Below are 16,498 nucleotides of genomic sequence, written 5' to 3' on the forward strand. Positions count from 1 at the left end.
CACGCAAACCTACAGCATCATTTCCTTCCAAAAGAAAAGCTAAAATGGGACTCTCGTACAAATAAGTGAAGGGGGAGCTGATGAAATTGGACTTTACAATGTCTGTATCTTTCCCTGGGACTTCCTGAATTCCCTTAAGTGGGCATTTGGTAGGTTGAGAATTAGCATTTTAAGATTTGTAGCTAGATTTTTTTATAATTATCCAATAAACAGACATAAAATACATCTTACCTAAGACAAAATTACAAGCTAGGTTAAGTAAAATTAGATGCACATTACAGGTTTTTTACTTAAAGACTCAGGTATTTAACAGTGATTAAAGCCAACTTACATCTCTTCACACTCAGTAACTTTTCAGGGCTGCTCTTCAGTGTGAATTTTTTGATGTCTGATGAGGGATGAACTGCATTTAAAACTTTTCCCACAATCATTACATCTAAAAGGTTTCTCTCCAGTATGAGTTCTCTGGTGCTGAATAAGAGCTGATGAATGAATGAAGGCTTTTTCACATTCATTGCATTTGTATGGTTTCTTTCCAATATGAATTCTTTGATGTTTAGCAAAATTTGAACTCCGGCTAAAAGTTTTCCCACATTCACTGCACTCATAGGGCTTTTCACCAGTATGAATTCTCTGATGCTGAACAAGGTGTGTGCTCTGACTAAAAGTTTTCCCACACTCACTACACTCATATGGCTTTTCTCCAGTATGAACTCTCTGATGCTTAGTAAGGGATGAACAATGACTAAAAGCTTTCCCACATTCTAGACATTTATAAGGTTTCTCTCCAGTATGAGTTCTTTGATGTTTAATAAGTGCTGATGAATGAATGAAAGCTTTATCACATTCATTACACTCATAAGGCTTTACTCCAGTATGAATCAACTGATGCTGCACAAGATGTGTACTTCGATTAAAACCTTTCCCACATTCACTGCATTCATAAGGTCTTTCTCCAATGTGAATTCTCTGATGTACTGCAAGGGATGAGCTTTCTGTAAAGGTTTTCTTGCATTCACTACACTCAAATAGAACTCTATTATGAGTTCTCTGGTGTTTAGTTAAATTAGCTCTGTGGCTAAAACATTTTCCACATTCATTGCAGGTATAGGGTTTCTCTCCAGTATGGACTCTCTGGTGTCGAATAAGCACTGAATGGTAAGTGAAGAGTTCACCACAATCATTACATTTATGAGGTTTTTTCTCTTTATAGGTTCTCTGCTTTTTCATTAAGCTTGACCTTTGCTTCAGTCTTTTACCCAGTGTATGAAATGCATAGGATCCTCTGGGAACTCTGTCTTGAGTGATAAGGACAGACTTTTGACTGAAGTTTTTCCAATATGTATCATGCTCATGATTTCTTGCCTCAGCAAGTGAGTTCATGTGGGTGAACACTTCTCTCAAGGGTCTCTCCTGAGTTACTTGATGGCTGTCTAACCAATTTTCACGGTCAAGAGTTTTTTCTAAGGTGGAGTCATACATTCTATTTCTTGTTAGCCTTTCCATTATGACATCCTGACATGATTCATCTTTGGAAAAATCGTGCACTGAAGTTGAATCTTTGTGCTCCGGTATAATCTCTATGTCTGAAAAACATTGGAAATATAAATTACCTTTATTCATCTACGCTCAACAAAAAGGTTCTGCAACAGATAAGAGTTAATGAAGGTGAAAAGCATATTCTCAAAGAATAAATGGGTCTGATTCTTATTACATTATTTCCAAAAGAAGGAAATGGAGAAAACAAATCATGTATGCAGAGAAAATGAGTACAGCTTATGCAGGCGTGTCCGAAGAGGAAAAAGACAAAGGAATGTAGGAGAAAGAGGAATGTTAATTAAACAATGTATCAATTAATAAGACAATGAATATACTGTATCATAACAAGAAAAAACTTTTTATGGAATACCTACTATAGTAAATATTAAGGAAGTTAGCATCTTTATAACAGTTATGATTTCTAAGTTTATAGTCTTTTAATTGTATTAGACATAATTAGACATTAGACATAATTCCACTGCCAGTATAATTTCCTAACAATGTTTTTATAATGTTTCTATTAAAAATCTCCTATGATTTACCCAAGACACAACAAATATATAAAATGATAAATATATGAAATGATAAATGAGAGAGAGAGAGATAAATTCACTGCACTATCAATTAAGACAACCAATGACCTGACAATGTTTCAAATATGTAATATAGAGAAAAGACTGAGTAAACTATAATGAATACAACAAATTGAGCTGTACATAACTTTAACTATCTCCTTATATTGCTATGATCTCTAGGATATATTAAGTATTTTTCTAAAATGTAAGGTATAATGAAAAACTAGTAAGAAGGATCATTTTACAGAAATGTCAGAACAGAGATAAGGTCAGAAATAGGAGCTAAGCCTCTTTATGTCTAATATAAACACAGGAATTTTGTATCCAATACAATACTATTTTATATAGATGAAATAATTTAAACTGTGGTTCAAGAGAATAAATACATCACTGAAACAGAAGAGGAAATTCAGAATTAAACTATATTCTTATAGTACACATAAGAATAGGAAGACCACACTTCAGTCACTGAACAAAAGATGTGTTTCCAACAAAATGCTGCCCTGAAACTAAACATTTATAAGAAAATTAAGTTAGATCTTTCATTCCTTAAACACAAATAAATTTTGTTCAATTATTTCTGCATTGACATACCTCTCTCTTTTATTCAGCAAATACCTATAATATGTATTAGGCTTTAATGCTAGTTTCTTGGGTAAAACAAAAAAATTCCTCTATACAGAGAGAGGGAGGGAGGGAGGGGGGAGGAGAGAGAGAGAGAAAGAGAGAGAGAGAGAGAGAGTGTTTAACATTCACAGAGAGTTTTAACACTGATAAGTAAGTATCAAATTGGATTTACTGAAAGTATTGAGAAATAAAAGACAAAGGAGGGGCTGGGGAGATAGCTCAGTAGAATAAGCACTTGCCTGGCAAGTGCAAGGCCCTGAGTTCAATTCCCGGTTCTGAAAACAGGAGCATCACTATGAGTCCAGTCTACATAGTAAGGCCCTATAGACCCTACTAAATTACAAAAAAAAAAAAAAAAAAAAAAAGAAAAACCATAAAAGAGGGTAATAAAAGGAAGAGTTTTCCCTGAAAAAGTCACTTAGTTGAATGAAAGCTGAGTTGGGGTTGAGGTGAGTTTAGTATTCTAGTGCACAAAAGCACTGACATGAACATTCCAAATAGACGGGATGATATGTATACAAAGCCCAGAGTAAGGAGGACATTCAAAAGAAGCTTGGTGAATAAGAATATGGACTCTGGAATTAAAACACATGAATTTGAATATCTCCTCTGCCACTCAGTAGCTGTATGATCTTAGGCAAGTAATTTAGTATCTTTATTCAGTTTCCTCATTCATACGATGGGGCAATAACAGTATTTACCTTGTAAGGAATGATAACAAAACTTATTTTAATGAGTATTGGAGTATTTATTATGCCACTAAACACTGACACAGCATAAGTGCTATGTAAGCATTTGTTAAGTAAAATATAAACCAATATTGGGAAGTAGAAACAGAGATCTTAAAGTATAGTCTGTGGACCCAATAAAGGCTGTAACACTGCTTTCAAAACAATACTTAGATATTATTTGTCTTTTATACTGTCTTCATATTTACACTGATGTTGCAAAAGCAGTGATGGTACATTGCTTACAATTTAACAGGAATGAAAAACAATGACATCAAACATACTCTTTTCTACCACATAGATATAGATATGTATACAGACATACAGAGCCAGTTTCCTTTTAAAATGTAAAGGAAGCAATAAACATTAGTTCACTGAGTTTCATTCCCTGAGTACATGCCTTTTTAAAACTCTGGGTTGGTAAAATAAGAAATTTTCAAAAAGCAAGAGTTTTTACCAAACTATAATAACTGTTGTGAGGAAAAAACATTTGTGTGATTGAATTGTGAACTAAACTGCTTTTCTTAAGGATCATGATTTTTAGTTGAAAAAACTGACAAACCATGTTATCCAACTTGAGTATCTGGCCCAAAATGAATAAAGTGAACCTATTACTTCAAGGAAAACAAATTACAGTATTTGATAACATTTGAGCTTTCACACAGAAATTATGAGTTATGGAAAAACTACCAGAGAAAGCTTGACAGGTTCTTAAAATGTAAAGACATTTCATAGTCAGTATTTCATACTGATCTTAAGAAAAAAGTTGTAATTTAAAAAATATTACACAGGGGCTGGGGAGATAGCTCAGTAGAATAAGCGCTTGCCTGGCAAGTGCAGGGGCCTGAGTTCTATCCCTGGTTCTGGGGGGAAAAAAAAAAATTACACAATGTAAAGTATCAGCTTTAGAAATAGCTGTTTAACTTAGTGAATTAGTATTTTCCAAGTGATTGATAAGATTTTAATGTAGTAGAGTATGAAAAATTTATGGCTATAGTTTCAGATTTTACATTGTAGTAGGGAATGAACCAAGGTATTTACCCTGAACATCATCCCAGCTTTCTTTAAATGTTTTTATTTTGAGACAGTGTAGCACTAAGTTTGCCAGGCTGGGAATGCACTTTTGATTCTCTTGCATTAGTCTTTCAAGACTATTGGGATTATAGCCATGCACCATCACTTCCAATTTAAAATCAAATCTTGATCAAGTAAAAATGTAATTGCTCATAAAAGAAAGCTAAGAAGATACACCCTAAAGCAGAGGCAATTCAAAATGGATTAATGACTTAAAGGAAAAACTACAGGACAAATATATTTGAAAGCAGGAATATTTATATAAATTTGGGATGAGGAAAGCCCTTAAATTGTACTCAAAAGGCAGAAAATAGAAGATGGCCACGTTCATTTTGTACACCAAAAAGCACAGGAAAACTGAAAGGTAAAAATTTCTAAAACGATTACCCCTTTTAATAAAGGGTAAATATCTCATGAGCTCTTAGAATTCACTAAGAAAATAGCAATATCCATAACAAAGCAAACCAATACATCCCCAATACCCCAAGAAAGAAAATTGTTGAGTAAGCAAGTTATAAAAACTGATAGGTCCATAAGGAGAAACAGATGTACCCTTAATCACAGGGAAAGATTTTAAAGATGTTAGTATTCCAAATGGGAAAGAATTTTAAAAAGAATGTTCAGAAAGGCTTTACACACACACACACACACACACACACACACACACACACACACACTGTATTAAGTATAGTAATTAAAACAGTATGGTATTGGAGTACAGATAAACAAGTAAACCAAAATGACTAGACACTAATCTAAGTATATAAGGGAATTCGATGTACTACAAACGTAGCATTACAAATACATGACAAAAGACTGTGCAATAAATAATACTTGATTATACACTGTAAAGATGGAAAAAGAAATTTCACACCATATACAAAAATACATGTAACACAAAAGTTGAACGTTTGTAAATAAAATACAGGTTATGTTTCCGATAATGGGTTAAAATAATTAACAGAAATGAAATATTAGAAAATTCAAAGAATCTGATATCAAAATTTTAAAAATTCAAGACATCATAAAAGATGTCATAAAGTAAAAATTATGACAAGATCAGATGAAACTTTTCTCTCAATGATTTGCAATGCTGCCTGTCATGTAATAGAATTTAAAATATACAAATACCTTCAGAAAAATCAAGACAAAAATGTGAACAGACCAATTTTTTTTTTAGCTTTTAATAAATCAATATATTTTTGAAACACCATGCCCCAAAGTTTTGTACTTCTCCAAGTAAGTAAATACAGCTATAACAAGGCATAACTGTATCAGACCTGAAAGTAGTAGAGGTATATTAAGAATACACATTTTTTATCTCTTTCACTTTGTACTGAACTGTTCTAAGGGAATTTACTCAGAAAACTTAAGAGACCTTCAGACCCAAGGTCCATGCTTTTGTTTCCACTCTTCCTTCGGGTAGAAATTAGAAGGGCCCCTCTGGCTGAAAGGTAATTTATTCCCTGTCTTCCCCCTAAAGAAGGAGCATTGTTCTTAATTAACCTACTTGCGATATCATCCCCCAAGGGAGATGATTTATACGATGAAGTTCACCATTAACCAAGTAAGTTGTTTTAATTGCTATGAAACTGAGATGCACCATTTTCATTCAAATGGTCAAAAAAAATTCCAGCTGATGGACACAAAGATTTCCATGTTGAGTTCTTCGTTCATATCACTTATTAAAGTAGCAATTATACCCATATGAGATATATATATATATATCCTTTAACAGCAATTAAAAGCACTATGTAGACTTAAAACATAAAAGCATAAGCAGTTAAAGATGTTTTTCTGTTTAGCTGATACCAACTAGGATGTTAAGTTTATTTAGTAACATTATAAGACAACAATTAATCCTCAACAAGTCAGTGAACTAATGAAACAGACACATTCACACTTCTTTGGCCTGAAGTAGCCCCCTTGGTTTATCTTAGTGAATCTTCCCATGATTAATTCTATCTGCTAAGCTATGGAAACACGGCATGCCAGTCACTCTTAGATCAAACATAAGAATTCCTTTGAAATAACAACTCTGCACACTTTCTCTGAATATGTAGTACTATGCTACTTACATTATTTTCTACAGAATTTAAATGTGTTGGTTAGAGCTTGAAATGACCGAGGAAGTTACACTACTTCCTCACAACAGTGGTCACACAACTGGAACCACTTAGCAGTTTGCCCCAAGTGTTGCCTGTGCAGCATGTTTAGGTACTATCCCAAGTACTGGGCCAGAGAGATCGCTCAGTAGAAAAAGCGCTTGCCTGGCAAGCACAAGGCCCTGAGTTCAATCCCCAGTACCGCAAAAACAAACAAACAAAAACTTGTTACCAAGTACTGCCTGGGCAGTACGAAGCATGTCAATAAGTCAATTCTTTTATTGAATAAATCTGATAAAATTGTCATTTTTATATTTCCTGTTATAAAAATTAACAAAATAAAAATACACAATCTTTGGTCATTTTATATTTAAATAATTGGACTGAGGGCCAGGGATGTAGCTCAGCAGGACAATGCCTGCCTCTTGGCAAGTACAAGGTCCTGAGTTTAATTCTTGGTACCAAAAAAGAAAAACGGAGGAAAAAAAAATCACCACCAAAAAACTACATAATTGGAGTAAATGGTTAAAAGGGTAGGACCAAGAAGGCTTAATCTCAGAAACTGCCATGACAGATTGTGTGCCTATTAAAAAATCATGAGTACTGTGTGTAATTACTTGACCATAAAGGAGCATCTTGTTACTGGTTTTGCAAACTATGAAAGGTTCATAACGCTGATCAGCAGAATTATTTGCATAGAGAAATACCCAAAGGCAAAAAGGAAAACCATGATTATTATTGAAATGTCTTGCTTCCCAAAGGAAAACTATCAGAAGGAGCAACCTGTATATTATGTAGTTTTCCAACATGGTGCTTTACTTTTTCTATAAATGTCTAATAATCTATTCCAGATTAACCAGGGATAAAACATAAGCTTGTATTAAAAAACTCATTGAGATACTGTTATTCTTTCTCTTCTCCACAACTCTGATTCTTTATGAACTATAAACCCTGCAAAACATTATCCGTTACAATACTGACATATAATGTAGTCAGAAACTTGAAGTATCTGAAAGGGGTAAAATACGGTTTCTACAAAGTCCAAACTAACAAAGACTCCACTGTAAAGTGTCAACTCCAGGAGGTAAGAGCCAGAACACAGAATGCAATGTTTAGCTTTAGCTGCAGCCTTGCTATCTACATAGACCCACTGAATTGAACACAGCTAGAGTATAACATGTAAGTCGTAAAGCAGTTTTAGGAAAGTTTTCTCCTTTGATGCACAAGTCCTTAGCTGAGGAATCAAACAGATCTGTGAGCCTCTTTTTTAAAAAAGCATTCTTCTCACCTGAGAAGTCTACTTAAAAACAAAACCAAACCAGGGCTCATCCTTATTGTTTAAGAAATCCAAGCTCAAAATTTGACAAACTTTTTACATTTAATCATGGGAAAAACTTTAGCCTCATTTACCACTAATCTCACCAAACCTTATTACTTCTGAGTCCTAAAATCCACAAGAGGTGCAACTATGATAATAAGTTAAATGATGGAAAAGCGCCCTTAAGTCCAGCTTATAGGTAAAATGGTCTAATTCCCCTACAGACCACCACCTCAAGTCTTGGGAAGACTGGTCCCACTGGATAGCAAGTTATCAAAACCGACTAGCTAGAGAGTAAAACCAGTACATCAGTAAAAGCATGCCATAAAGGATTACCCTTGTCTAACAGAAGCCTCCAATGAAATAAAAAGAAGGGGGCTGGGGAGATAGCTCAGTAGAATAAGTGCCTGCCAGGCAAGTACAGGGTCCTGAGTTCAATCCCCAGTACAAAAAAAAAAAAGAAGAAGAAAAAAGAAAAAGAAAAAAACACCTAAATTCAATAGATTTCCATCCCTATTACCTTTCCTTTCTGTCCCACCCCAGAATGGCCATGGTGACAACTCTGCTCTAAGGAAAGAACTTAAGTCACACAGTTTTCGGAACCAAAAGAACCTATGAAAACTCAGAGGGAAATTTAACTGAACAAAGGAAACCTCAAAAGAGCAGCACATGATAAATCCAGTCACTAAGTTCAGGACCTGGCTCTACATTAGGGTCCAAGTTTTGGGACACAAAGCAAACTACAGCAGCATCAGCAAGCCTTCTAGAGCTTTCAACGGATAGCTAGCTGGGACACATAGGAAATAGGTTCTACATCACTGCTCTAGGGCTGTGTGAACAAGTATTGTTCAGCTATTAGGGCCTCCAAGGTCCAGTGCTGCTTCTGTAGTCCATAGAGCAATCATTTTCCACGGAACTAAAAGCTGGATCTCAAGGGGAATCCTACACTAACAAATATTTTTTAATTTAATTTAATTTAATTTTTTTACCCACCATCTACTGACACAACAAATGATCTTGGGCTGTAATTGGAAATAATTTGCCTCAGTAGTGGTCTGACAGTACATCAGTCATGGTGAGCCTATGGCATGTGTGCCACAGCTGACTGGCAGTTACTGAAAGCTCTAAAAGGTTTGCTATCACTGATCTATAACTTTGTTCATCTGAGAGGGACAGCTATTGAAGTGGTTTATTGGCTTTTATCCTCAAAGTAACACAAAATGACATACCATGGTGTATAGTGGCAGTATCCACATGTGCTTCAGTGCCAAAAAATTCACATGTTCAAGCGTCAAAAAGGCCATGCCTCACTGTTCGACAGTTCAACCAAAAGAGTGCTTGACCCTAAAGGGCATTAACCTAAAAAGCTTTGAATATATGACTTACATAACAAATATCTGTGTAATATGAGGTAAAACTCAGACCAATTTTTAAATTTGGCCAGAGCATCAATAGATAATTCACAATGAGAAAAATATGAACCAACACAAAATGCTTGAACTCACCCATATGTACCCTTCAGATAAATGAAAATTTAAAGTGTGAAACATTTTGTATTTACCAGATTAACAAAATTAACAAATCTGAAAACATCAAGTATAAACTAGGATAGATGGCAGGACTTTGATAATTCTTAGTAAAACTAATATGCAGTACTTTAAGAATGAGTTATTCCTCAGGTTATCCACCTTAATTAACCCCAGTTCTCAACATGAACATTAGTCAATGCCGAGATGATCACTGCTACTCTAGTACTACTAGCAAAGAAAGGTTAATTTTACTCACAATGCACCTATTCTACAATAGCTAAAATAAACATGTCATTATATATTATTATAGACATAAAACACAATGTTAAGTTTTTGGGTTTTCTATGTATTTTAGTACAAGGTCTACAGGGTCTATAGGGTCTCCCTACATAGATCAGACTTGTAGTGATTCTCCTGTTTTCAGCCTCCTAAGCACTGGGATTACGGGCGCCCACCACCAAGTTCAGTCTCAACTGTTGCATGGCATATTGGGGATTGAACCCTGGCCGCTGCACTCTGCCTAAGCAGGAGCTTTAGTCTGCTGAGATATCTGGCTGGCTCTAATGTTGTTTTAAAAATCAGATTTAAAAAACTTGATAATAAAACATATATACATATATTTATGTACACATCTATACAATATACATATTGTTCTATGTACATATGTGTATGTATACATACATATACACATGCAATGATTCACACCATTTTTGAGATATAGCACTTACAATGAAAAGACTTTAAATCTCTAATATTTTTTCTTTTATAAGAAGTAAAAAAAAAAATCCTTAAGAATGGCTACAATGCAGTTAGGTAATATTAAGCATTGACAAGCTCGTGAACATCTAGAATTCACATCCTCTGCTAGCAGTAATATAAGTGGTATGATAACCTTGAGAACCTCTTTGGCAATTTCTACCAAAAATAAATATGCACCTAACCTATGGCGCAACAACTGTACCTGCATGTATATATCCAACAGAAATTCATATATGTGTTCATGAAAAGACGAGTGAAAGAATATACAGAGCAGCATTATTCACATAAACAAAAGCTGGAAACTATACATATGCTTATTTTCAGGAAAACAGATAAACTAGGGGCCAGCAAAATAGCTCAGTGGTCTAAAGTGCCTGCTTAGGCAAAGCGCAGGAACTGCGGCTTGATCCCTGACGCCACATATCATGCCAGCCCTACCCCCAGGGCAGGCTGGGCCAGCTGCCAAAAAAAAAAGATAAACTACAACACTAATGTAAGCAGACTAAACAACGAGAATGAACTACAATATGTCATACTATATCATGTATATATCTTACAGTTAAATGTTCAGTGAAGGAAGCTAGACACAAGAATATATACAGTATCATTTAAGAACAGTCCAAAGTTAAACTATGTTGTTACAAGCAGGATAAGGTTATCCTTTGGAGGAGGAACGTGACAGAGTCTGGATATGAGCCTACTTAGAGAGGTGTTGGCAAAGTTGTTTTCTTGATCTGGGCACAAGTTACATGAGTGTGTTTTCATTTGTGAAAATTCACAGAATACTACAGTTATGATGCTTTTATGTATTTTATATTGCAAAATGAGGAAAAAAAAAGAAAAGACACAAAATAAAATAATAGCTAGTATTTAATCTTGGTAATGGATACATGCGATTTCTGGATTTATGTATTAAAATATTTTAGAATTTAAAATATTTTTAAAACAAAGGCAATAGGCACTTCTAAAATTCTTTTTTGTAAATGTATTTAGTACAGAGTCTCCAGGGTCTCACTACATAGATCTGAGTCATAGTGCTTCTCCGGTTTTCAGCCTTCCAAGTGCTGGGATTATAGGCATGTGTCACCATATCCAGTCTCAATCTCAGTCTGAGTATGCCCTGGGGACAGGGCTGGCACGTTTAAAATTCTTTATTAGGACTGAAAAATAACACTCATTAACTGTCTTGCTGGACATTTCTAAAGATTGTCATCTACCTGACTCACCTGAGTACCTGAGTTTAGGGGCTTTTCTCTCACACTTCAATGGTTCCTTTCCATTGTCCAAATTGTAGTTCTCAGGTTTGGAAACTGGAAGCCCTTTTTGGAAAAAAGTAAAGAAAGAAAACAAAAGAAATGGAACTTAGCTATTATAATGGTCACAAAGATCTACAATGAGTATAATCCCACCCTCTGCACCTACAGACAAGGTATTACAGGAAGATCTGGCATGGGTGGGAGGGAATGGATCTTTATATATATGCAGCAGGATCTAAGCCTGATAAACAGTTAAACTGTGTTTGTAAAGACAAATGTTTTTGTCTGTCAAACAGAAAATACCTCTTAATTTCCTTAATATGTGTAGAAATTTTTGAATGACTTCACATCTTAGTCCTAACCATATGAAAGATGGAAAAAAAATTGGCCCTCAGCTGGACCACAAGATAGTCACTATGGTAACTATAGTTTCTGTCTTCTAAAGGTTTCTCTTTATTCTTTTTCAGGTACTAGAAATAATGTTAAGAGATTTATCACATGAGATTTGGGAGAGGCTAAAATAGTCCCTTCTATCCCTCTACAAATATACACATACATACGTCTATACACACACAGGGGTGAACACAAGATCCAGAACAGGTCAGACAATACTCACTTTGTCTATGGCTCTATGAGTACTTCTAAATGAATCATTCTTGTTGCTTAGCTTTCTAACTGGATAAATAATGTAACTATCAGTGGATATCTCTGCCACACAGGGCAATCCTAAGAATAAAGCTCAGCTAAGCATGATACATTATCCTGTCATCCCAACTAATCAAGAGTCTGAGGCAGGAAAATCATAAGATCATGCTAGCTTCAGCAACTTAGCTAGACCTTGCCTCAAAAGAAAAAAGAAGGAAAGGGAAGAGAAGAGAGAGAAGAATAAAGCTCATGCAAGCCAAATCAACTAATTAAAATTAATTTAATTAAGGACCTGATAATATATTTGATTCCCTCAGTGGAGACTTTTTTCTTCTTAAACTGGTATGAATCAGGTTGTCACTGAGTCTTATTACACAGCAACCACAAACATTTCATCAAGAACCTAGAACACACCCAGATTTTCCTCAGCAAGAAATGGAGTTCAGCAGTAGTTTATGCTTAGTATATGCAAGGTTGCAGGTTCAACCCTAACACCAAACAAGAAATAGATTTTTCTTTAGATGCAAATGAATTAATAATTTATGACCTCTGAATGTAAAACTGAAGAATTGTTAAGCTACTTCATTTTCAATGGAGTAATTATATTTCACAGTTGCAATCATATATTCTTACAAAGAGAGACTAGGTTCCTATAGTTCTCCAGCATCACATCCCTTTGCACAGGATCCAGCTTCCCCCACTCCTCTGGTGTAAAGTCCATGGCCACATCCTTGAATGTCATTGTTTCCTAAGACAAAACATATCTTTGTTCACTATGTTTCATTTGATAGGCTCTCTCTTATTCACTGTTTTGACTTGCATTGGAGCAAAGACCTGAGATACACTTCATAAGGGAAGTGCTAAGTATTCTAATGGTGCTCAAATTCTGATTATCCTATGTAAAGTCACTAAGTATTAGTTGTAAGCCAGGCATACTGTGTCAGACTCGATACGAGAATTAAGTGAAAAGTCAGTCTATAGTGGTTTCCCTGAAAGATGACAATTTTTCTGGGGAATAAAGTATTAAAATATAAACTAATGAGTCAACAGTATAATTTGACAAAATAAAATACAGATAAAAGGAAATAAAAATACAGGCATATCTACACAATTCCCCTGTGGGTCCCATTAAAAACCTGAAGAATCAATATACCTTTCAGAAGATGAACTGCAATAAAGAACTTGCAAATGGAAGTCACTGAATAAAAAAAAAAGTGAGTACCAAATCCAGTCAACACAGAATTCAAGGCAAAATGTACTAAACTGCAAAATGATTGCCAAAAACTGTTTAATGTTACAGATTTAATTAAAAACATTTATGGGCAAAACACCAAGATTATAATTTCTAAGACCATTATAACTCAAAATCTGACATATCACCTATAAGATCAAAAATATAAAAAATATGTGTAGAAACATATTAGTATTGAACTTGTCCCTTTAAATAAATCCATAGAGAATGGGTATAAAATTCCAAGGTTGCGAGAACAAATATATACCAAAGGTTGTAACTAGATACAAAATAATTTCTATATAAACATTCATGGAGCATTTGTAAAAACAAAGTAAATTTCAATGAATTCTCAAACAGAAATAGAACAGATAACTTAAAAACTATATCCAGTATAAAAATAATTATGAGACAAAATCTGAAACACAATGCCAAATGACTAACACTGTACTTACAGGAACGGTCATAGGTTTAAACACTTTCATTATACTAAAAAACTGTGTAAATAGCAAAACATACAAATAAAGTTTAACAAAAACAAAGGAGAAAAATTTTTGAAAATAGCTGGGATTATATTTTTATACCAATATGAATGTCTTAATTTTAGAAAATAATAAAGTACAATGTTAACTTTTGGAGAACTTGGATAAACAGCATGAAAGCTATCACTACTACTTGTGACATTTTTCATGCCTAATAATTTTTCAAAGCAAACTTCGATATATAATGGAAATAATCTAAAATCTAAGAAATAAAGAATCATCAATTAAAAATAAAAAATAAAATGTAAAACCACTAAATAGACACTGAAAGCTGACAAATGGTATTATGAGAAAAAATGACCTTGATCTTAGAATAGCTAAAATCAACATTCTGTGGAAATTAACTGTCAAACAATTAGAAGAACCAATGATACCAAAATGGTAAGCCACTGCACAAAAAGATAAAGAATTTATAGAACTATACATACCATATGGCAAGAAAAGTTTGAAACAACCATGTCAAATGTGAACAGGCATTGTTTCCTTAAAAAAAGGTTCTCTAAAAAGACATAAGAGAATAGACTACCCCAAACAAAGTACTTCTCCAAGGTTGGTAGCATGGCAGGAAATATGTTACAAGCCTGAATTCAGTAATGCAAGCTCAATGCAAATATGGAAAAACATTCATCAGCCTGTTACCACAGGCTGGGAAAGATGAGGAAATACATTTGGGAAGGAAAGTAATACTATCTTTATATTCTGTGCTGTTTTTCCTGTCAAATCAGCAAGAATCAAAACCGTATTTTTAAAAATTTAGTAAAATATAAAAAAATAGTCCAATTACTAATGAGAAAGTTGCAATACTAACATCAAATAAAATCTAATGAAATGCAAAAAGGCTTTTAAAAATTCCCATAGAATATTCAATCCATACTGATAGTTTGATAGACTTACCTCGTATCACATATATAAAGATTAAAGAACAAACACAATGACTTCCCACATAGTCACCACCTAAATTCAACAATATTAACTTTGCCATACTTAAATTCTTTCAGAGGAAGGACAATAATATAAAAATGTTATAGACAGAGCATGTCAGCATTCATCCACTCAGAGGAATGAATTCTAAAATTTTAAGCCTCTATTGGCTTTTCTTTTCTAGCATTTCTTTGAAGGCAGAACAGGCAGTTAGGGAAAAGACAGATCCCAAGAGGAAGTCACGATGATCCAGTGAAGGAAAAGATAAAGCCTGAGATAAAAAAAGCAACAACAAAAAAACCCAATCAACCAACCAAAATAGGCCCCAAGATGGGGATACAATGGTCATGGCTAGGGTACACAAGTCTGACAAACAAGGGTCCCACATTAAATTGGTGGGATCTTTCTGCCCAGGAAAGTGATAAAAACATGAAGATAAGATAACTAGAACCATCAAGTATTCATTCATAGCCCTCTAAAGAATACCTCTATTATTCTACTTGTGCTAAGAATTTTAGAAAAGTTACAATTAATGGTACTTGTAAAATCACACCCCCAATGTGCCTTGAATTTCTAAAAGCCCAGTTGTGGTCAAACTCTTCAACTTGTAACCCCATAGGTTGATCTCAGGTTGCCCCCAAATGGTCTAAGCGCTTGCCTGGCAAGCACAAGGACTTGGGTTCAACCTCCCCCCAACCACATGCAGTGCCAGCCCTGTCCCGGGTGTGCCGAGCTGGCCACTGAGACCAGGCGTGGTGGCACAAGTCTGCAATCCCAGCTCAGGGGAAGCTAAAACAGGAAGATCACTAAGAATCTGAGCTGTGTGGTGAGACCCTATACCAAATACGTAAAATTAAAAACAAACAAACAAAAAAACCTGTTGAATAGAGTTCCACTGCAACATACTTTCAAGTCCCCACTCCTATAAACTTTTTTTCTATATCCGTGAGTCCATTCTTGGGCTGGGGAGATAGATTAGCAGTTTAAGTGCCTGCCTGGCAAGTGCTTAGTAAGACCTGCTGGGCCTGGTGCTTAGTAAGACCCTGTGTCCAATAAATAAATACATAAAAATGCGCAAAAAAAAAAGTGAGTTTTTTTGGAAACAGGGTCTCACTAGGAGTTCTGACTTGTAGCAATCCTCCTGTCTCAGCCTCCATTAGTGCTGGGATTACAGGCATGTGCTACCACATCCGAGGTCTGGGGTTGGGGCTGACACAGCATGTGGTACCAGGGATCGAACTTGGGACCTTGCACTTGCCAGGCTGGCACTTAAGACTGCTGAGCTCTCTCCAACCCTAAAGTGTGTTAAGTCCTTAAAGTCATATGCATACTGTTTCCCCTACAGAAACATAAATTTTAGGATATGTACCATATTATTTAAAAAATATTTTCCTATATTACCAAGCACACATATTAGCATTACTAATTACTACTACTTAGCTAAAGAAGGGAAATGCTGCTTACTTGCCTTAAAGCAGCAATAAGTACTAGACAAAAGCACTAGAGGTACTGTAGATGAGTACAAAGTATTTTCTACTGATTCCATTAATCTCTTAGAATTCAGCTGTCTACATAGGCTCTTGTGGAAAAAGAGACATCACATCAAATAGAGTGGAGTGTCCCCATGCAAGCTGAACCAGCCACTGAGA

General features: G+C 35.0%; 1 protein-coding gene across 2 annotated transcripts in view; it reads right to left on the reverse strand.

Annotated features, from left to right (window-relative positions):
• The window catches only part of LOC101560485 (zinc finger protein 287), a 210,923-nt gene that overhangs the window by 192,863 nt on the left and 1,562 nt on the right, over nt 1-16,498 (reverse strand). Inside the window, exons 3-5 of one of the 2 annotated variants that reach the window (XM_023719338.1) lie at nt 12,789-12,903; nt 11,481-11,573; nt 417-1,586 (exon numbers count right to left, since the gene is read on the reverse strand). In XM_023719338.1, the coding sequence (XP_023575106.1) occupies nt 417-1,586; nt 11,481-11,573; nt 12,789-12,903 (1,378 nt within the window). Of the gene's footprint in view, nt 1-331; nt 1,587-11,480; nt 11,574-12,788; nt 12,904-16,498 lie in introns of both variants that reach the window. The other variant, XM_004634856.3, reaches the window with a different exon arrangement.

This window comes from Octodon degus, unplaced genomic scaffold (assembly GCF_000260255.1).
Source record: "Octodon degus isolate 3935 unplaced genomic scaffold, OctDeg1.0 scaffold00067, whole genome shotgun sequence".
Lineage (NCBI taxonomy): Eukaryota > Metazoa > Chordata > Mammalia > Rodentia > Octodontidae > Octodon > Octodon degus.